At 35.2% G+C, this 23329-nt stretch overlaps 1 protein-coding gene across 1 annotated transcript in view; it reads right to left on the reverse strand.

The window, feature by feature from the left end:
* RAB6B (RAB6B, member RAS oncogene family) overlaps positions 1 to 23329 on the reverse strand; it is a 171994-nt gene that overhangs the window by 60150 nt on the left and 88515 nt on the right. Inside the window, exon 2 of the mRNA XM_051985577.1 lies at positions 5963 to 6021. Coding sequence (XP_051841537.1) covers positions 5963 to 6021 — 59 coding nt within the window. The remainder of the gene's footprint in view (positions 1 to 5962; positions 6022 to 23329) is intronic.

Below are 23329 nucleotides of genomic sequence, written 5' to 3' on the forward strand. Positions count from 1 at the left end.
AGAGACATGGAAAGAGACAAAAGAAAAAGAGAGAAAAGAGATGAAAAGACCAGAGAGACAAAAGAAAGAGTAAGAAGAAACAAGACAGACAAAAGTAGAGAAATAGAGAGAGACGTGGAGACAGAAGAAAAAGAGAGAAAAAAAAGAGAGGAAAAAGAGATAAAGAGAAAGGAGAGACAGAAGAAAAAGGATAGACAGAGAAACAAACAGAGTGAGAGAAACAGAAAAAGAAACACAGATATAAGATGAGAGATGGAGAGAAAGACAGAGAAGAGATAAAGAGACAAGGAAGAAAGAAGAAAGGGAAAGAAGAGACAGAGAGACAAACAGTGTAAGATAGAAACAGAGAGAGAGGGACACATAGACAAAGAGAGATGGAGAGAAAGACAGACAGAGAAAGAGAGATGGAGACAAGAGAAAGAGAGAGAAGAAAAGGAGAGGAAAAAGATAAAGATACAGGAGAGACAGAAGAAAGAAAAAGGAGAGAGAGAAATGAGAAGAAAGAGACAAAAAGACAGACACACAGACAGAGCTTTGGAGAGGAAAACAGAGTTAGAAAAAGGGAGAGAGATGGAGAAAGAGAAGAAGAAAGAGAATAAAAAGAGATAGAAGACAGAAGAAAGAGAAAGAAGAGGAAGAAAGAAAAAAGAGATGAAGGGAGAGAGGAGAGAAAAAGAAAGGAAAAGACATAGAAAGTGACATATAAAAGAAAGAGAGAAAGAAGAGAGAGTTACTTGTGTGAAGAGGAGGGAGGAAAGACTACTGAAATGAGAGGAGTTAGCTAGATAGTTAAATTAAGATAAACTTCACCTTCAGTAATTTGCTTCTGGCCTGCTGCACTTACAGTTCTACCTAGACATTTGATGATAAAAGCAGTTCCAGAAAGAACCCAGATTTCCCGATCCAGAATCCCAGTCTCAAGCTAAATGGACAGAATCATAGTCATAGATCATAAGACCTTAAAGGAGAGAGATGATTGAGCCCAAACTAGGACTTTTACAATGAAACTGAAGCTCAGGGAAGTTGTTATCTCCCCAGTATCGCATAATCATTTAGTGGCAAAGGCAGACACAAGAAAGAACTCAGATCTTCCTGAAGCAGATCTCCAGTACCCAGCTTGGTATTGCTGTACTGGAAAACAGAGGAAGGATGAGTCGACCTTTTTTATTTCAGCAATGCTCCGCCTAATAGAACTCAGCTGCAGGAAATCACTGCAGTGACCAAAGCAGGAATGCTAAAGGGAGAAAAAAGCAAGGCGAGATATTTTTAATAGGAGCTTAGAAGCAATAAGAACTTTAACAATGCAGCACATCAGGACACGGCAATAAACAGAAAGCCTCCCTGATATAGAGACCTGGACATGTACACATCATCCTTGCCTGGGTGATAATAATATCTAGCATTTTTATAGCACTTTATGGTTTGCAGAGTGCTTTACATTTGCTAATTCATTTACAATGATCTTGCCATTGTTATTATCATTATCTCCATTTTACAGATGGAGAAACTGAATCCGGGAGAAGTTTAAGTGCCTCGCCCAGGCTAACACAGCTACTAAGTTGACTGAAGCAGAATTTGGACTCAGGTCTTTCTGACACCAAGTTCTGTGTATTATTCACTCTGCCGCCTAGCTACCTCATCATAAGTTATAGGCTCTCATTGAAATGTAGGATGTGAGAGATTAATCATTTGGATGATGTTACAGAGAATGAAAATTAGACTTAAAGTAGTAGAATAATATACCTCAAGTTTAAAGTAAGTTAGGACAATTGATGTATTTTTCTGAGGCAATGACTTGCCCAGGATCACACAGCAAATGTTTAAGGGCAAATTTGAACTTAGGTCCTCCTGACTCCAGGGACAGTGCTTTATCCATCGTAACCCCTAGCTGCCCTGAAAATTAGTATTCTAAAGAATTTTGGAGTCAGGGGATCTGAATTCAAATTTTACTCTTACTGTTTTTGGGTTCTGTGATCTTAGACAAATTGTTTCATTTTCCTGAACCTTAGTTTGTTCATCTTTGAAATGAAGAGATTGCATTAAATAAGTTGATCTAGAATGAGTACTCTCTCCACTATGGCATGTTGTATCTCTAGGGTAGTCATATCTCCCTCGACAGGCTACTGCACATCTGGGCAGACTAGAGGGACGATCATTGTCTTCCTATCAAGCATAAAGCATGATTCAGGCTGATTTCATTTCTGTTCTTGTTGAGTTTACCTGGAAGAAAAGTATGACTAGATGAAAAGTTTTTGTGGGCAGTACATTTTCTCCCCATTTATCTAGAGAAGATGTTTCTATCTGAACTCAAGTCTTCTCAACTTCCCACTGAATTTTTCCTCAGCTACCCCCATCACAGAGAATGTGGCCAAAGGTGCTTAGAAAGCCAGGAAACAAAAAAAGCACAAAGAATAGAAGAGCTGGTGATGGAGGAAATAATATGGAAACTGAGATTATGGATTATATATGACTTGTTGGTCACAGAGTGAGCTTCATTTTTTGTTTTTTTGTTTTCCCAAAGCCTTATAAACTTATGTAAAAAGGCACCCCCTTTTCTGTGGTTCCTAAGAGAATTCATTAACAGTAGAATACATCATACAGAATTAGAAAAAGAAAACTTCCACACTAATTATGAAGCTAATAGCCTATTATTGAAGGAACTCCATCTGTGACCAAGAAGAAAGATCACACTAGAGCAGAGATTCTTAACCATTTCTGTGTCATAAGCTCCTTGGCAGTTTGGTGAAGTCTATGGATCTCTCCTCAGAAAAATGTTTTCAAAGGTATAAAATAAAATTGATAGGACTTCAAAGGAAACTAATTCTGTTGAAATGCAGTTATTCACTTAATTATTTCTGAATTCTTTTTGGTTTTGTTTTTAATTTTCAAGTTTTTTATTTTTCAAATATATGTAAAAGATAGTTTTCGACATTCATTTTTGTAAGACTTTGTGTTTCAAATTTTTCTCTCTCCCTCCCTTACCTTCCCTCTTCCCAAGATAGCAACCTTCTGATATAAGTTAAACATGTGCAATTCTTTTAAACATATTTCCATTTTTGTCATATTGTACAAGAAAAATCAGATCAAAAAAGAAAAAAAGTATTCACTTATTTGTTTAAAGACAAGTTCATGGGTACCCCTGCAAAAAGAGAAACATTACTTCTCAACTTTCTATCATCAAACAGTAAGCTTATGGATTCTACATTAAGGGACTGTGAAAATAGTGGGACACAGTTTCTCAACTTTGTGACATCAATCAATTAAACAGTAACATTCTTCCATCGACTTCAATTCTCACCACTATGGAAATCTACAGTAAACATCTCCCTTGATAGGCTACTGCACATATGTCCTGCTAGGACCTCAAATATAATTTATCCAATATGTCATCTTATTCATTCTGATCTCCCTAATTTATGTCCATGACCTCACCATTTTCCTACTTATTGAATTTAGAGGAAACTCTGAAGTCACATTTTTTAATTCTTTTCTTTCCCCTAATTATCACATCTATTTACAGAGCCACAGAAATTATGGCCTTATAGGAGTACAAAAACAGTAATATACTGAAGCACAGAAAATTCACATATAATTTTCAGAGTTCTTCAAGTGAATGGAGAGGGGCTCAGAAGGTATTGTCTAACATACAACTGCCACAGACTTTGTGTAAAGTCATTATTGCACAAGATTTTCAGGAATCGCTATTCTCCACTCTATGCCATAATTCTCACCACTCATATCTTTATTTTTCTTGCCTGAAATGCTGCACATCCTTCTAAACATAGCTCTGAGCCAGAAATGAGAGGTAAAGGCCCTTCAATGCCCCAAATAGCTGCTACAAAGTCCCTGAGACAAATGGCAGGCAATTTGCTCCTTAAATCTCTGCTTATAACTTTACTCTTGTTTAGCACAAATGTTTTTATGTACCGGAGAATATGGTTGTCTAGACCATAGCTTATTAAAAGCAGTAACTAGAATACAGGTAGGGCTATTATAGATAGGCAACTGGCATTAGGAAAAGCAATAGCTTGAGCAAGGAAGAAGACAGGAAAAAACTATTATATTTCATGTGTCAAAAATAAGATGTTCTTAATGATCATCCTAAATCTTTAAAAAAAGAATGGAAATTATGTTGGCTCCAAATCACTAATAATTAAAGAAATGCAAATTAAAGCAACTCTGAGATTCTAATTCATATCTCTCCTATAAGCTAATATGACAATTGTTGGAGGAACTATGGGGAAACAGGCATATATTGTTAAATTGATCCAGACATTCTGGAAAGCAATTTGGAATCATGCTTCAAAAGTCACTCAACCATACCCTTTGGCCCAATGATACCACTCCTAGTTTATATCTATCTATCTATCTATCTATCATCTATCTATATCCCAAAGAAATCAAGGAAAGAAGAGGGACCGCTATGCTTAAAATTATTTATAGCAGCTTTTTTTTTTATATAAGAGCAAAGAATTGAAAACTCTATTGAGGAATTACTAAACAAATTATGGCATACAATACAGAAGACTATTGTACCACAAATAAAATAAAATAAAATAAATAGATGGTTATAGAGATATCTGGGAAGACCTGTATGAACTAATGCAGAGTGAAGTAAATAAAACCAGAATAATCATTTATCATAACAAAACATTTTAAAGAAAAACAACTTTGAAAGACTTAACAATGATGATCAGTGCAATGACCAAATGAGTTAATGAGTTGGTTCTGGAGGACTGAGAGTGGAGTGTGTTATCTACCTTTAGAGTGAAGTGATAGAATCAAAGTACAAAATAATATTACTTTTTCAGATACAGCCATTTGTTTTGCTTTACTATGCATACTTGTTACATAGGCTTCCTCCTGACAATGCAGAGTATTAAGAGGATAAGGAAGAAAATAAATATGCTAAAAAATATACATTTTATTAAGTATGAGTTAAGTTCAGAATAAGAATAAATATATGTTTAAAAATATGTTCAGGGTCTTCTGTTTAAAAAATCACTAAAATGTATAAAATATTTTAGAATTTAGAATCCATAATTAAAATAATACATATTTTAGTGTTTCACTTATCTGGAAAATTCACTTCTGTGAATCAGATAAATGCTTGATAAAATATGTAATATTGTATTATAAGAAAGAAGTCTTATAGACCATTGGATAATCATTATGGACCCAAAATGTTCTTCATGAAAACCACTCACTTTAGAGATCACTTCATCCAAACTCATGCCTCAAAACAAGATGACACCTAATCCACTACAGAGAAATATGTGTTTATCTTGGTTTTGAATATCTCTAAGGAAAAAAATTCCACCATTTTCCTTGAGCACATGTTGGGGTTTAAGAAGAAAAGTTTCCTGAATGACAGAGAATTTAGAATTTTTGTTTTTTATTACATAGTAAGAGACAAATCACTTACATACTTATAAATATAAATAATATATAACATATAATTCTATATAATATATATAAATATAAATAACAAAACATAAAAGACTAGCATAGCATCACATGATATATGGCAATATGATTTTGAGCATCATTTAAATGTATTTTTATTCTAATATCATGATATAATATAATTTCTGATAACATGTGATACAATGTAATATAACAGAATGTAATATAATATAATATATGACTTAATATAAGATATAATATGACATAATATGTATAGCATGGTACAATATAAGATATTATGATATGATGAAATGTAATATAACAGTATAATTATGTATATAGTTATTTATAACATAGTATAATTATGTTATAAAAATGATTTAATATGAGATATATTAATATATACATAAGATATATATATAATATACACAATATATTATGAAGTGACATTAACATAATAGAATATTGAGTAATAACGGTTCATGCTCATCTTATACTTCCCAGTGACCAAGTACTTTCCATGCCTTACCTCATTTGAAGGGGGAAAGGACCTTACCTGGTATGTATTGTCAAAGCTGTCATACATGAACCGCGTGATCAGAGATGTCTTCCCAACTGTAAAAGAAGATGACATTTCAGCTAAAGCATTCCAAAGCTAAGTTTTTTTTTTTTTTAAACACCTTTTCAGTCAAAGAAATGTCAGTTCTTGCTGGGACTAAATAGCAGAAAGCACTGAAGTAATGAATCAAAAGATGAAAACCCAAAATATCTATCCCACCTTTGTCACAATTCAGATCATTTAGAGGAAAAACTCTAAAGAGATATCAAATTTTTTCCTAAAAATCTCTACTGACAGAGAAACTCTCATAAGGGAATTGGCCTCCCATTAAAATCTTAACTTTTTTTCCAAAAAAATCCTCAATCTAGAAGAAATTTCAAAGGTTCATGAACATCTAGTTTGACAGCCAACCAAGTCATAGTATTTTTGAGCTCAAAGAATAATTTTACCTTTTCATTTTACAAAAGAGAAAACTCAGTTCTCAAAAAGTGAGATGGTCCTACAGATAGAGAGCTAAGTATCAAAACCAAAATTCAAACCCAGGGCCTTAAACTCCAAAGATAGTGTTACTTCCATTATAACATAGATTCTCCAACTTTTTTTGCCCTTTATACAGTATTCTTTGATGCCAAGAATCGCAGCACACTGAATGTTTAAGTTAATGTCATAGTATATACTTCCCTTCAAAAATATTAACCATTTTATTGAGTTTTTCCATGAGTTTAAAGTATGTGGTATTCTGAGGATAGAGTATGTTGTATAATAGACAAGTTTTGTTTATGTTGTGAATATTATATGTATAATACTATATGTTTTAGGTATATATGATGCATGTTAAGCAAAATTATTGATAAATTTCTCTTATCTAATATAACAAAATATCCTAAATTTCATAAAATATTCCTAATAAAATGCAACACAGCCTTTGGAACCACTTTTAAACAATCACCCACAAACTTGTCCAGAAAAAATAACTGATTTTGGTAGAAATGTGGAAAAGAATTCTGCTTTTATTTAACTTACTTTTATTTAACAACAACAGAACTCAAGTCCACAACTTTTTTCAAGATGGATCCAAATTTTCTTTGTGGGATGGAGTGGGTATTGGAGAAGGGAGGATTGATGTCTTGCTTGACAAAAAAATAGTTCCGTTTCTCAGGGAGCTCACAGACAAAGGGAAACAACATGCAAGCAACTATATACAAATAATATATTTGCAGGAAAAATTGAGGGTAATCTCACAGGGAAAATATAGAGAATTTTCTTCATTTTCTTCCCTCTTCTATCCATTGCTTTATTCTCATTAGTCTCAGGGCCTAAATTCATTTGCACAACACTCTCAAGGTCCACACCAAGCAGGCTGAAGAATAGGGAAAAGGCAAGAATACTGGCTCTGGAATCAAAAGAACTGAGTTCTAATTTGAATCCCATAATTTCTATCTCTGTGACCTTGGACAAATCATCAAATCATTCTAGGCCCATTTCCTTACTTTTAAAATAAATAGGAGCTAATCTAAATCATCTGTAAGGTTCTTGCCAATTTTAAATCGGGTTCTACAAATAAATGCTTTCCTGAAATCTGATTTGAGGGAGTTGTTCAATCATGTCTGACTCTTCATGACCCCATATGGGGTTTTCTTGGCAAAGATACTGAATGGTTTGCCATTTCCTTCTCTAATGCAATTTTATGGATTAATAATCTGAGGCAAACAGGGTTAAGTGACTTGTTCAGGGTCACACAACTAGGAACTGCCTGAGGCCAGATTTGAATTTAGGAAGCCAATTCTAGGCTTGTTGTTTTGTGCATTATGACACCACTTAGCTGCCTACATGGCCTTATCAATGCACTTAATATCACAGTGATCTAGAAAATTTAAGTTATATAGAAGGTGCTTGTCTTTATCATTGGAGGAAGTTTCCCAAACCTGATGAAATCTGGACTAAAAAATGAAATAGACTATTCTTGAAAAATCAACTCAAGTAGTATTTTTAATGTTTATGTATAACACAAATATATGTATACATATGTATATAAAGCTTTTTGTTTGTACAAGGGGGTTCCAAAAGTCTTAGTGAAATTTTATGCTATTAAAGCTTTATGTTATTAACATTTAAAACTGCACTTAGATTTTGGTGACACTATATGATATATTCATATTGGCTTGGAAATATTTTTCCTTAATTGATCATAATGTGGAACCAAGTTTTTTTTTTATTGTTTCATTATTCCAACACTGGAATCTTTAAGGAAGATGCATAGATTTCCCACAAGAAGTCCTCAGTATTCAATGAGAAAAGAAAAAAAAAAGTATGTAGGAAAAATGTTTGCTTTATAGACTACGAATCCATATGAACCAAGATGTCTCTTGGGAAGCCCATAAGGAATTGATTGTCCTATCAAAGTACAGACTATGGTTGGTGGAATTAGATGATGATTTATCTCTGCTGTGCAGGCTGGCTAAGGACCAAGGAGACCAGGAGATGGTTATTGCTGAATTTCTACAGGCCTGGAATGACTCAGCAGGAGAAGGATTATTGTAAATCTCCTGAGACAGATCAGAGCAAGCCTTAGAGGAGAACCTCACTACATCCTGCAGGGACATTTCATGGGGGTGGAAATGGGATATTAGGTCATCTCTCTAAACCCACTCCTAAAGGACAAATGTGGGTTATTAGAATAGTGATTATGCTATGAGGTAACCAGAAGTAATATCTAGGGTCTCCTTCTCTGTCGTAGGGATAATGAAAATTTTTTTTTTTCCCTAGGCTGGAATAAGACTCTAGTTTTATGGCTGACAGATATACTTAATAAAGTCGGAATTACGGCTTGGTGCTTCAGACAATGATCTTGTCTCATCGCTTACCTTTTGTTCTGACTCAAATTCATTTGCATGCTAAACCAGAAAGGATCTTGGGAATTTCTAACCCTAAGTGAGATAGAAAAGGGCTGCTATCTTCACCCAGCCTTGGGTGTAAACTAGAAAAGACTTAATCTTAGCCTGAGGGAACTGTCTGACTTTTGTTAACTAAAAGTGGTGGCTGTCTAAAGAGCCTGCTCTTATCTGCAAGCGGTTTTCTAGCTACTATACCCAGATGGCTGACAGATGGAATTGAACCTCAAAGCTGGATGCCCAGCAGAGACTACCTGCCCAGCAATGCCCACAAGTAACACCAGCTGAGACTAAGCACTCCTCAGTCACCAGTAAAGAAGAAACCATGGGGAGCTTTTATTGTGTATAGCAGAAGCGTCAGTGTGATGACATCACCCAAAACCATCAGTGATCTGTAGCATGACACTGTTTCTCCTCCACAAAAATGTTCTGGTGACACATACATGTACCTTGTATATCATCCCTGTACATGCTTCCTTACGCTTCCCACCGTGGCACATATATCTGTGGAAGAGTGTGCCCCAGGTTTTGGAGGAAGGGGAGCGCTATTACTATTTTTTTTTTACTATGTTATTTCATTAAATATCTATATTTTGAATTAAGTGCAACCCCTTTCTAACTGGGGCAGGGGAGAACAAATTCATCACAAGTGGCTCATGCACTGTGGTTTTGAAGATCTGAGAACCTCTAGAATAGCTTGAACATAGGGGTCACTATTCTGAATTCACTATCCATGTGTGAGAGGGGGCACAGCCTAGATTTTTTATCCACATGCATTTTTTTTTGTCTGACATATCCTCCAGAGATGCTTTCATATAAGGGTATGAATTTCCTTTCAGAAATGATGCCTTGCCTATGAAAATGTCATCGAGTTTAGTATATGAAAATTGCTGCCTTTCATTTACAATGCAATGGCCTGTGGAAACATTTCATGTAATTCTAAAGTGAATCATAAATAGATTATATTTATATAACACCTTAAGGTTCACTAGGCACTTCACGGGCACCATCTCACAATGCCTCAAGGTAGGCAGTATGAGTTTTATTCTTTCTCTTTTATGGATAGAAAAATAGGCTCAAAGAGATTAAGATGCATTCAAAGTCACAGAGTTACTAAGTGGCTGACCCAAGATTAAAGTCCTAAGATTCTAGTGTTTTCTAACATTGAAACCAATGTTTTTTCTACTCTAAGTCTCATTTTCCACATTATATGATTGGCAGGAGATTGGATCTATGCAAGACTAAAAGGGTCTGTTAATCTGTTACCTCCATGTTGCAAAAATAGCACATTATGCTACTAGAATTTTCAGGTCATCTAGGGAACTGATGAAAGTACAAAAGCTGCTGGTAGACCAGTGGTTTGGTGACTGTATACTGATCATTGTTTGGCTCTATAAAGTGGAAAAGCAGAATGTCTTTATTAGAGAATTATTTAAAGGGAGAGATTAATAGTGACTGGGAGACACAGAATGGCAGTATCCACATGACTGGTTGGTATGTTTATTATGGTGTTGAAGGAATTTTTTTCAAGATTTTGGATTGGGTTAGGCTTGTAATTAGGTGGAATAACAGATAGAATGTTATGATGGATAGAGTCAGTCAGTCAACTAGAATTTATTAAGCACCTACTATGTACCAAACACCATGCTAAATCTGGGGATACAAAGGAAAAGAATATAACATAAAGTCCCTGCTTTCCTGTTTATAAACATGAGTTTATAATTTAATGAAGAAGATAATAATGGAAGACCCAATGCAGTCATTTGTAGAAATAAGATATGTGCAGAATAAATTGGGGAGTCTTGGAGAGAAGGAACTAAAACTAAGGGCAATTGGGAAAGTTTCTTGCCGAAGAGTAGGACTTCAGCTGAGACCTAAAAAAACTGAGGAAGCCAAAGGACAGAGATGAGCATTCTAATTAAAGAAAATACTTTGACTAGGGAGTTGCAGTTGTTGTTATTGTTGCTATTATTTGTCCTTCTCAAAGGGGACCATGACATCAGGGAGGTGATGCCATGACCTGCAAGTGAATTGAATTTAAGGGAGGGAGGTTGTGCAAAGTTACTTTATCCTCCAGAGCCATCTGGGTCCAGTAGTGAGATATAGATCAGAATAATTGGGGATGACTATGGTTGTAGTGGAAGACCTTAACCTTTTCAAGCTAAGGTTGGAGTTGGAGTATTATGTGGGAGGAATGACAAGGAGGCTAGTGTCATTAGTAGAGAATGGTAAAATGTAAAAACATTGGAAAAGTAGGAAGGGACCAGGTGACAAAGGCTTTGAATATAGATAAAGAATTTAAATTTAGAATAAGGAAGACCTGAGTTTGAATCCTGCCTCAGACATTTACTAGGTCTATGACCCTAGACATTTTTTTTTTTACTTCTGTTTTCTCATCTATAAAATGGGAGCAATAATAGCATTTACCTCACAATTTGTGAGGTTCAAATTGGCTAAGGTATGTAAAATTCCTTGCAAATTTTAAAGTTTTATCTAAATGTTAACTATAATTATTCTTATTAATCAGGTTGTTTCTTTGTCTACACGTTCAATATGTACTGGTATAGAAAAAAAGCAGAGTGAAGCCATGAAGCCCAAGTCGATCAGCTGCCTTGCTGTCTAGACAGACAGCACTGTCTTTTTGAATGGTAGCAGTCAAGTTTGATCCCAGCTCCCACCCCTAGAGAAGCAGGCTGCTTTCGGAGGCAGCACTAAGTATTTGTAACTCAGACAACAGAAATGGATCTTTCCGCTTGGGAAAGCCAAAATTGGTGAAGGAAGAAACAATAGAAATATTTGCAGATGTATTTAGAAAAATGTTGCATGGAACTGAGATGGATTAAGAATACTTCCCAGACAAATATTCTCTTTGGGGGTGGGGTGGGGTATATATATATATATAAAATAAAACTGTCAAGCTCTTGTACCCCAGAATATCTCATCCACTGGCTTGACACAGTATGAGGTTTTATCACTATAGCTTTATCCCAAAGGAACAAGGCATTATATCTCCAGGGGTCCTCAGTTTAAATGCAAATATGTCTGGAAGAGGTAAGCTATTAAGCCATTATCATCCATTAATACCTTATGATGAATCTATTTATGAGATTGCTTTCCAACAGGACAGCTTAGCTGAGGGCAGGCCTTTGAGAAAACAGGAAATAAAAGAAAGGGGAACTAAGATATAATGCAGAATCCTTAATTTGGAATTGAGAGACCTGAGTTAAAACTCAATCTCTGTCACTTATTACTTCTGTAAACTCAACCAAGTCATGTACCACAGTTTCTTTATTTGAAAAATAAGATTAGGAGGAGGGGAGAGATTGGATTTAATGGCTTATAGGGCCCTTCCAGCTCTAAATCTATGATAACAGAATTCATCATATACAGGTGAAGAAACTGGAGCCAATGGAGATTGTAACTTGCTCAGGGTTCTACAGCCAGTGCCTGGAACTCAATTCTTCCTAACTCCAAGATCAATGTTCTAGAACTACCTACCCATTTCTAATAAAACTCCACTTTGTCAAATAGATTTGCTGTTTATAGGATTTAGAATAAGGAAGACCTGGGTTTGAATCCTGCCTCAAACATTTACTAGGTCTGTGACCCTAGACAAATCTTTTTTTTTTTTGACTTCTGTTTCCTCATCTATAAAATGTGAACAATAATAGCATCTACCTCACAATTTGTGAGGTTCAAATTGATCTATTGCTCTATTATCAAGATCAATGTTCTAGAGCTACCTACCCATTTCTAATAAAACTCTACTTTGTCAAGTAGACTTGATGTTTATAGGATTTTTATAAAGCTTTGAGATATGGAAATCTCACTTGATCAGGAGACTGAGTGTTCCTAATCAACCATTTGGACATGTCCTCGGGAACAACAACTCTGACAAGAAAGTCATCCTCATTTAACATCCACTTAATTCTAAAGGAGTAACAGAATTTTTCTGAAGATTTTTCCTTGGTAAAACTGGAGATAAATGATTAGTGAAAAGTGAAAGGTGTAGCATATAGGATAGAAGGGATGATGAAAGAAAAAAATGAAATTCAACTCAATTCTGGGTGAAGGGGAATGATGAAACCATGAATAGTAAATAAATAGATATAAACTTGGAAGAACTAAATCTATCATAATTGTTCATCACATAACCTCGCTGTTACTATGTACAATGTTCTGATTCTGCTCACTTATTTCAGCACGAGTTCATGTAAATCTTTCTAGACTTTTCTGAAATCAGACTGTTCATCTTTTCTTATTGAATAATAATATTCTATTACATTTACATACCATAACTTATTTTTAGCCATTCCCCAACTGATGGGCATCCACTCAGTTTCTAGTTTCTTGCCCCTACAAAAAGAGCTGCTACAAACATTTTTGCACATGTGGGTCCTTTTCCTCTTTTATGATCTCTTTGGGATACAGGCCCAGTAGTGGTATTCAGAATTAAAGGATATGCAGAGTTTTATATTGCCATCCGCATCTAGAGAGAAAACTATGGACCCTGAATGTGGATCAAAGCAGAGTATTTTCATCTTTTGTTGTTGTTGTTGTCGGTTTGTTTAATTTTTCTTTCTCATGGTTTTTTTTTTCCCTTTTGGTCTGATTTTTCTGCACAGCACAACAAATATGGAAATATGTTTTAAAAAATTGTATATGCATAACCTGTATCAGATTGCTTGATGTCTTGAGGAGAAAAGAGGTGAGAGAAGGAGGGTTAAAAAAATTGGAACATAAAATCTTACAAAAATGAGTGTTGAAGGCTATATTTACATATAATTGGAAAAATAAAATATTATTGAGAAAAAAAGATTTGGGTTTAAAGTATTTGTTAGCAGTATGAACTTCTTTAGGCTCGCAATTTCTCATCTATAAAGTGAGGGGACTGGATTAGATGTTCTCTGAAGGTCTTTCCTATTCTAAATCTATGATTCTTTGGTCCTTCCCTTCCTTAAAGACTTAGCTCAGATGCCCCTTCCTTGGCCTTCCCTACTAAAACTAAGGCCTCCTTTTTCAAATCTCTCATGCCACTTGGTTGGAATTTTTCCTAGTCATATACACACATATTCATACACACACACATACATATGCGTGTGTGCACACACACACAAAGACTAAGACAGAGAGAGAGAGAGAGAGAACGCACTAAATTCATATCATAGTGATTTGGAAATTTGCCTGAACCCTCCTAGTGGGTTGTAAACTCTTAGAAGGCAGAGACCATGTCTTGCTTCATTGCATTTATCTATGCTACTTCATTTATCTTTGCATTCTGAGCACCTGACATTATATATTATACATAGTAAGAGCATGATAAATGTTGCTGAGTTAATTGAATTGAACCAGGATGGGGGAATGAGGATTATAATATAGATTGCAAAATCTCATCCACTAGAAAATATCTACTAGCATTTATAAAATAAAAATCTATTATCAAGAACACATAGTCATAACCTGTGATGTTAACTCCTCAACATTCACTGAATTGGTTATAAAACTACCCATCTATTTATATAATATACATATATGCTGGAACTACATATACACCAGGACTATATATGCACATACATATATACTAGAACTAAATGTATTTGTGTTTAATTATATGTATGTACATGTATACATATATATATAGTAGGAGGCTCAATAGAAACCCAACTAGGCTCAATTAAATTTTTTTCTATGCTCTGCTTTTAAAATAAAGAGTTAAATATCAAGAAAGTGAGTTAACATACAAATCAACAAAATTCAAAGAATATCCGGGAGGCATTGTACAATTAATCCAACACCTCCTGCATCTCTACCTTAGGTTCCAATTGATTATCATTGATACTCAAAAGTACAAACTCCTCAATCAGAAAAAAAGAATTAAATTATTTCTGTTATAGGCAAGAAAGGGAATTTCATGCATTTCTGAAAGAATTTCAACCACAAGTATGAAATGAAAAGGATTTCCTTGGTAATCTTCAGAAAAAATATTGAATTTTCCATTTTTCCCAAATCATTCATATTAACTGAAGTTTTGCTAAAGACACATTAAGTTGCTCTTGTATCATATCATACCTCCCATTTGAAAAGGCCACCTTAGTTTGCATTTGCCAACCAAGTAGAAAGAGACAAAGGTAGTATTTATGAAAGAAATTCAGCAGAGACAATGAATGAGATTAGTCAGGAAACCCCAAATTTTATTAAACATAGAATAGATCTACAGGAACATTGCAAACCCTGTCATTCTCTTCATATTTCTTTCTCGTAGAAGTATGTCTCTTTGGGATTATTGCCAATAACAAATTATTCTGTTACCTTCACTCACAGACATGGGGAAAGAGTGCACATGGCTGCAGATGATTGGGGATGGTCTTTCTATGTAAGAATAGAGCTGATGAACATTTTTATAGCTCAGAAGATTTTTTTAATAGGCCATTTATAAGGTTAAGTGGAGTAGGTTAAGGAACCTGTATTATATATATATATATATATATAATATATATATATATATTATATATATATATAATATATATATATAATTTAAAACAAAACAAAACAAAAACAACCCATTGATATTTAAGCCTAATAAGCTTAAGGCTTTCAAAAGTATACCAGAAACTACTAGAGGTATAACTAGGACAGGGCAGCAAGAGCTCTGTCCCAGGATGGGGAATTTAAGGGCAGTGATAGCTTATACTCCTGTGAGAAAGAAATAAGTAGTAGTATCAGGTGTTATGTGAAAGTGGGGGAGTGAAAAGTGTGGGTGGGAGCATTCTCGTTGGCTAGGGACTACTTCGACTCTGAGCTTGTGAGGTTGAGACAAATGAAAAACATTGAGAAACGGGATTTCTGGGTAATTAATAATAAATTCATTATTTAGGCTAGCTAATACCAAAGACAAAAACATGGAGAGCTTGAAAGCCTCAAATATTTTTTCGAAAGGGAATACCTTTGACAAGTGAAAATCAACCCTAATTGGGATACATTTAATGAGGAGGTGGGCTAGAAGTCTTTAGCTCCTGGGAACATGGTGCAATCATGAAATCCATAAACTTCCAGTCATTTGGCCAAGGACAGTCTTCATTCATATCACTCTGTTTTGTTTTGTTTTTTCTTCATGAGCTGGGACATCCTAAACTCTAATGGATGGGGATAAAGGCAGGATCTCTTTTCTGCAAGGTAATAACAGATCCAGACTAAATTCTGTTTACACTCTAACAGGGGAGATCTGCTAGCTGTATGGGATCCTACCCAAGATTGAACAGCATAGTCCCCAAAGGATAAGGATAATCTCAATTAGCCATGTCCTTCAGAGGCTCACCTTCCATGAGTGCTGAATCTCAATGAGCAAATAGAAAAAGAAAATTCCTGGATTCTAATTTAATAATTTCTTTCAAGGTCCTTCTGGCAGTGGCTAGGAAGAGAAAGCAGATGCTGTAGCTGTTAGAAATCTGATCTCTAGTCTGTAATCAGAGAAAGGGAGGGCTGTCCTGACCTTGGGAACCGGCAATCTGGTCCTCCAAGTAGCTATACCATATATGGGCAGCCCAGATTCCCAGGTGACAATGGTGAGTGAAGGCAGTTAGGAAAAGAGAGTTGGTGGACCATCTATTGCCCATAAATCACTTTAATCTGGTACAGATCCTTGCTCCCCCTAGAAGAGATTGGGGTTGCCCGACCTGGCATAAGTGAGCTTGGAGTCAGAATCAATCAGGAAAGACTGAATGTCATCCCTACCCATCCCCATTCAAGCTGTTGACCTAAATTATGACATTAGGGGTCAGGACAGAACCACAGTGCCCTTTGAATGATCCTGGGCCAAATCTCAGAATATTAGATTTCAACAACCTAGCTGAAATTCTGCTGGCTTGGGCTTCCAAAAATCAGGATTTTAGTTCTTGCTCTGACACTAAGTCCAGTCCTCTTTTCTCCTCTGTAAAATGAGGAGGCTGAGTAAGATAGTATTTACCATCCCATCCAGCTCTAACAGACTGTGGAGTCTCTGTGACTCTACTTCAGCTCAGCCTTCAATAAGAGTTCGAATGAGCCTTCCTTTGTGATCCTGAGCAAGCCATTTCCTTTCTCTAGGAGAAATTTCAGTTTCTTTCTCTATAAAATGAAGACTTGAACTGGATGATCCTAAAGTTCTCTTCTAGATAGAACATTTTGTTATGACACTTCAAAGATTTTAGGAGGGCTGGCTTTAAGTCCTCTCCCAGTCCTCTTCCCCAAAGCAATTGTTTCCTCTTTAGAATGGCTACTAATCTGCAACCCTAACCCTTGGTAATCAAGCTTCTCAAAGCAAGAAGAATTAACTAACCTTTGAATCTACTTATTGGAAATAATTAATGAAAATGGACTACTTCCTTTTCTCTTCCAAAATCTTCAGAGATGGAGATCGATGCCCTAAACATTAAATTCCTGAACAAAACTGTATCCACCTGAGGCTGTCTCTCTTAGTTCATATGCTAAGCTAGGTGTATTGTGATTCAGTCAATTAATCAATCAGTCAATAATCATTTATTCAGGTTTTACTATGAACTAGGAACTACGCTGATGCTAGGGTTACAAATAAAAAAGTGAGACAGTCCCTACCTTCAGGGAGATTACATTCTATCCCAGGCACAAAAAAGTCATGGATCTGAGAAAAGTCTGAGAAAAGTCAACTTATTTTCTCTTAAGTCTGATTTCTAACCCTATCCTGCTATACAAACCAGAACTGGAGAAGCATCTTAAATGATGTGTTATTCCTATGCCTTCATGTCCTTTCTGTTTGTGACTTACTTAGTATTTGCATAATAATCAGTGTGTGCAAAGTACTTCTCAGGCATTGATTATCTTTCACAATATGCCTGTGAGTCACAATTATGATATTATGCCATGTTATTAATATCATCATTAAGGATGCTATTTTACAGAAGGAAAATGACAAGATATGCAGGGTGATAGCAGCTCCAAGACAGATGGATTATTTTCTGGAAGTAGGAAGAAGTAGGGCTTTAGTAGGGGGAACAGGGACCCTTTCCTGAAAATGAACTTTTGTTTCAACTTACAATTATCAGGGAGGACAGTTGAGAGAGACCCATGAGCCCTGGAAGAAGCAGATGGTTGATACAGAAGAACCAGGGAGAGAGACAGAGAAAGAGGGATAGTCAGATGTGAAAAAATAACATATGCTAACTCATCTTTTTCTCTCAAATCCCTCTCTGGCATCTTCACCCAAGAAGGGAGCATCAAAAGTTGCTTTCCTCTCCCTGAATTACTGCCTTTCACAAGCTTATAGATTTAGAGATGAAAAGGACCTCTGTGATCATTCAATTCAACACCCCTCATTTTATAGATGAGAAAAGCAAGTCCCAGAGAAGTTAAATGACTAAACCAAATTCATGCATGTAATGGAAAGCTGATCTGGGATCTGAACATAGATTCTTTGACTTCCAAATCCAACATTCTTCCCACTGTACCATGCTACTTCCCAATCCCTAGGGTTTCTCCAATGGCATTCCTTTCTTTACTACTCTAGTTTAAAATCACAATGAACCAATAAACTTTGTTCCACATGAGGTAATTGTGAAATGTAAAATACACACTGCAACATGTCAAAAATTCAGGACTATTTTCCTACTTACAAAGGCAGAAATCCTTTGAAGCTTAAGTCCATGTTCTTCATGAATTGCTATCAACTCATGTCAAAGCTCATTAGAACTTAGCTGGACTAGGATTCAGATGACAGAACACAGTCTATTCCTGAATTCATATAGAAAGATTTTTCAACATGGTGGGGCCTGCTAATGCTCTCTGGTAAGCTAGATGGTATAGTGAATAGACTTCTCCCCTTAATCAGGAAGATCTGAATTCAAATCTGGACTTTGACATTTACTAGCTGTATGATCCCAAGCAAGTCACTTTACCCTGTTTGCCTCAGTTTCCTCAAATATCAAATGATCTGGAAGAGGAAATGACAAACCACTGTAGAATTTCTGCCAGTAAAACCCCAGATGGGGTCATGAAGAGTTGGACATGACTGAAAATAACTAAACAATAACAAGAAGCTAATGCTCCCACTTTGTTAGCATAAATTTAGAGAATTTGGGGCCACTTTTGCATGAGGAAAGGCAATGGAGCAAGATTTTTAATAGAGAATAAATGATCCATAAAAGAAATGAAGAACCAGTAGAGTAACAGATTCTTTGTCTAGGAGCAGGTCTAAAGACTTAAATAAATACCATTCAAGTGCTCCCTGATACCATCCCTATTTAGCTTGTCCATACGTGGATATCAAGATCACATCAGGACCACATCACATGGTCCCGGGTTGTTATAGCTAGCACCTTTTCCCTGATGCTCTCATTTTTGCTCTCTGAAGAAGTGAAGGAAGTGATTGATTATATCTCTAGTTCTGCTTTCTTGCTTATTATGTAAAAAAAAATAGCATGTAAGATAAATTCTGGAAGGGGTATAGTGGATAAAGAACTGGTCTCAAGTGTCAGGAAGATCTGAATTCTAATCTTGCTACTGACTGAGTGATCCTGTTTTCACTTAACCTTTAAATAATCTAGGAATTTCACTAAGGCTATAGTTGTAGGTCAAGTAGGAAAATACATTGATATAGGGAGTTTTTTCAGCAGGAATTCATTTTAGCAGTAAAATCACATGGTTTTTTATTTTTGTTTTATCACCACTACTATCCCTCCAAAAAAAAAATGAGAGAAAAAATACAGCATATAGCCTTCAATATTATAACAAGGTATAATGGAAAAATCCTTGGACATGGGTCCTTGCTAGATATCTGTGAGACAGTACTTTACTTCTGTATTTTACTTTCTTCTTCTGTAAAATGTGAAAAATAATACTTTCCATATCTATCTTATAGGCTGGTTGTGGTTCTAACCCTGAGAGTATCATATCATGGAATATGAATGATTATTTCTATTAGACTTTGAGAGTCACCTGACCTCTCTGGATGGGTCCAGCATATTTTAGAAGGGAATGTTAATGCCAGTGCATTTCTTCTCTTATCACTTATTTCTCCTATATATAACTTGTTTAGCTTGCCTTATTTATATATACATACATATTTGTTTGCATATTGTCTCCCCACTAGATTGGAAACCCCTTGAGGGTAGACTGTCTTTTTCCTTTTTGTATTCTTAGAATGCCTGGAACAAAATAAGTTCCAATTGATTCCCTTGTGTTTTTCATGGTGATTATCTCTAGCGAAATCTCTACAATTTTTATATTTTTTGGTAGATTTATATCCTTTTCTCTAGGCCAATAATCTTTCTGTTAATTTCCAAGACACCAGGGACTTCTTGTAACCCCAGCCAGCAATATTACAAGGAGTTTTTCACCAGTTGTATCTCAGATATATACTGTGACTTCTCTGATTCCTCATTTCATATAGTATCAAGTCTAACTTCCTTTGCTTGTTTTTTTGGGCCCTCCATAATCTGGATCCACCCTGTAAAATGATTTGAACTCCTCAATCAACAAAGAAAATTTTAATTATGTTTATTACATTGTGTTTACTGGGCAGGGAAATAGGTTCATACCTATTTATAAAGAGTATAACTACAAACATAGACCAAACCAATGTGGTGAGCCAGTTAACACAAATATTCTATGAGCTTTATAGGTGCTCCAGTAAATGGAAGGAATTAGCTTTCCAAGAAGGCCTAATCAGATGTAGCTCTAGCATTCTATAAGCCTTATAGTTCCTCCAATAAGTGATGGAAATGGCTCTAGTTCTTTTAAGCTTCATATTCCCTCTAAAGTGAGAGGAATAGATTTCCCTTGTTTGGATGATACTAGTGAATCTTCAGGCCTGAGGTATTTGAAATTTTTATCTGAACACAAAGGCCAATGTTTAAAGTGTGCTATCTGGGGTCCTCAAACTTTTTAAATAGGGGGCCAGTTCACTGTCCCTCAGACTGTTGGAGAGCCGGACTATAGTAAAAACAAAAACTTTGTTTTGTGGGCCTTTAAATAAAGAAACTTCATAGCCCTGGGTGAGGGGGATAATCGTCCTCAGCTGCTGCATCTGGCCCTTGGGCCGTAGTTTGAGGACCCCTCACTAGCAAATATAGAAGACCAAAAGATATTAGTCAAGATATTTAGATAATTAGTAGATAATTAGTCAAGGAATATATACAATTATTGGAAGAACTAAAAGTAACTAGCTTTTAATTCTTGAAATTTAATTATTTGGAATTCTCCAAATCACTAATGAGATGAGAAATTCAAATCACAACTCTGAGGCTTCTCCTCACACCTAGCAAATTTAGAAAGACGATAAAAGACAGAAATAGGCAATATTGGAGGGGTTGTGGCAAGTTAGGCAAACTAATACACTGATGGTGGAGCTATGAGTTGGTTTAAACATTTTTAGAAATGTTAAATGTTTAAAGGCTAATGTTAAATTTGGAATTATTTAAAGCACTGGAAATACTTGAGTCATTTGACTCAGATATTCTATGGCTAAGTACCTAAATTGTGGTACATGGATGTAATGGAAAATTATTATTATGATTTAAGAAATAATGAATATAATGAATACAGAAAAAAACATAGGATATCTTATATGAACTGATATAACGTGAATTAAATAGAACAAGGAAAAATATATATACATATATATGTAACATGGAAGAACAACAAAATAATCAATACTGAATTTTGCTTAATTTTATAATTTTTATAATTTGCTCCAAATTTAGCCCCAAAGAAGAAATATCAGAAGACATTTCCTACTTCTTCACAGATATTAAGATATTGTTTTCCTTGCTCTTATTAATTCACTTTGTATTAGTTTATCCTTCCTATGTTTCTTTGTATTCATCATATTCATTATGACTATGTGACAATTTTCCATTACATTTAGGTAATATGATTTGTTTATCCATTCCCCAATTAATGAGACATAAAGTATCAAGCTATTTGAAAATATTGAAAAATACTCCATTGATTAATTTTGCTGAACTATTTCTGCCCCCTCCCATTTTATTCTTTGTTAGAATTCTCTGTAAGGAGGAGGAATACATCAAGAAATGTATATAATGTAAAAGCCAAAGATATGTACAAATATTTAATTTTTTAAAATAATAAAATGTGAGTACTTGATTCCTGTGAGATGTGGATAAGGCTATGTTAATTGTGAGCCCTAAGTCTAGTACTTCTCCCTAATTGTACTTTCCAGAAAAACATTGGTCCTGCCTCCCCTGTAGGGAAAAGTCTGGAGAAAGTCATAGGAATGATGGCTCAAAATGCATGAATTCATGTACCCTTTACTTATCATCAAGGAGAAATCTTTGAATATCAGAGATACCTGCATAGAGAGCCATGGTTATTTAAAATGCAAAAAAAAAAAAAATTCCTTTCAAATAAGGCCAAGTTTGTTTGAGGTTTAAATAACCTTTCCTTGAAAGTGAGTGGTCCCTAAAGCTGTTTACTTCTGTTCTTGGAGGCAAGAGGCTACACTTGAGGATCTCTCAAGGTTCCTTTTATTTATAGGAATCTCTAGTTACTTATGAGGTCCTCTCTAGATTTTTTTAAACAAAGGGTTACATCATTATCAACCTGAAACTCATTTATAATAAGAGCTCCCAGGAGAATGAAATTGAGATGTTCCCTAGCACACTGGTTCAGTATGACAGGCATGGTTTTATTAAAAACTCAGAGGCAAATCATCACAGTTCTTTTGTTTGTTCTCTGTTCATTGTTTAATAGCTTTATTGGAAACCTCTGGCTGTTTAGATTCAGGAAGCATGAAAACAGATAAACAGGAAAAAATGTTCTCTGAATCAGATTTAGAACTAAAAGGATCCTTGGAGATAATCTAGTCCCCAAATCTAGGTTGTAGGTGTAGGTTGTGACTCCATATGGGGTCATACAACTGAATATGAGAATTGTGAAATTATGATTTATTATCAGTAAATGTTTAATTGGTATACTTATTTTATATATGTATATCCCCTGAGTCATGTAAAAATGTCTTGGGCAAAAATGGGTTGCAAATGGAAAAAGTTCAGAAGCTCTGATTTTAGTAAGATCTTTATCCAAAGATTCATAAATCTAGAGTCAGAAGGAACCCCAGTGTTCTTTTAAATAAACCTGCTTATTTTATAGATGAAAAAACTAAGACTTGGATAAGCTCACATAAGCAGTGAGTGTTACAGTTAGGATATGAAGTCAGTTCCTCTGACTTCAGAGGTCCTATCTACCACACTATTCTGCATTTACAGATGAAGATCTAGACTCAAGAAACATAAGGTGACATGGCTAAGGTTATAGAGGGAGGGTGTCAAAAAACTAGATTTGAAACCAGGTCTTCTAATGACAAATCCTTGGATCTTTCTATAATTCTTTGCTGCTTCTTCTTCCTTCCATTCCAAACAGTTCAAGAAGGATCAATCAAATCTACCAATGAAATAAACAATTATTTATTGAGCATCTTCTATGTGGCTAATACTGCACTGGATCT

This window comes from Antechinus flavipes, chromosome 3 (genome assembly GCF_016432865.1).
Source record: "Antechinus flavipes isolate AdamAnt ecotype Samford, QLD, Australia chromosome 3, AdamAnt_v2, whole genome shotgun sequence".
Lineage (NCBI taxonomy): Eukaryota > Metazoa > Chordata > Mammalia > Dasyuromorphia > Dasyuridae > Antechinus > Antechinus flavipes.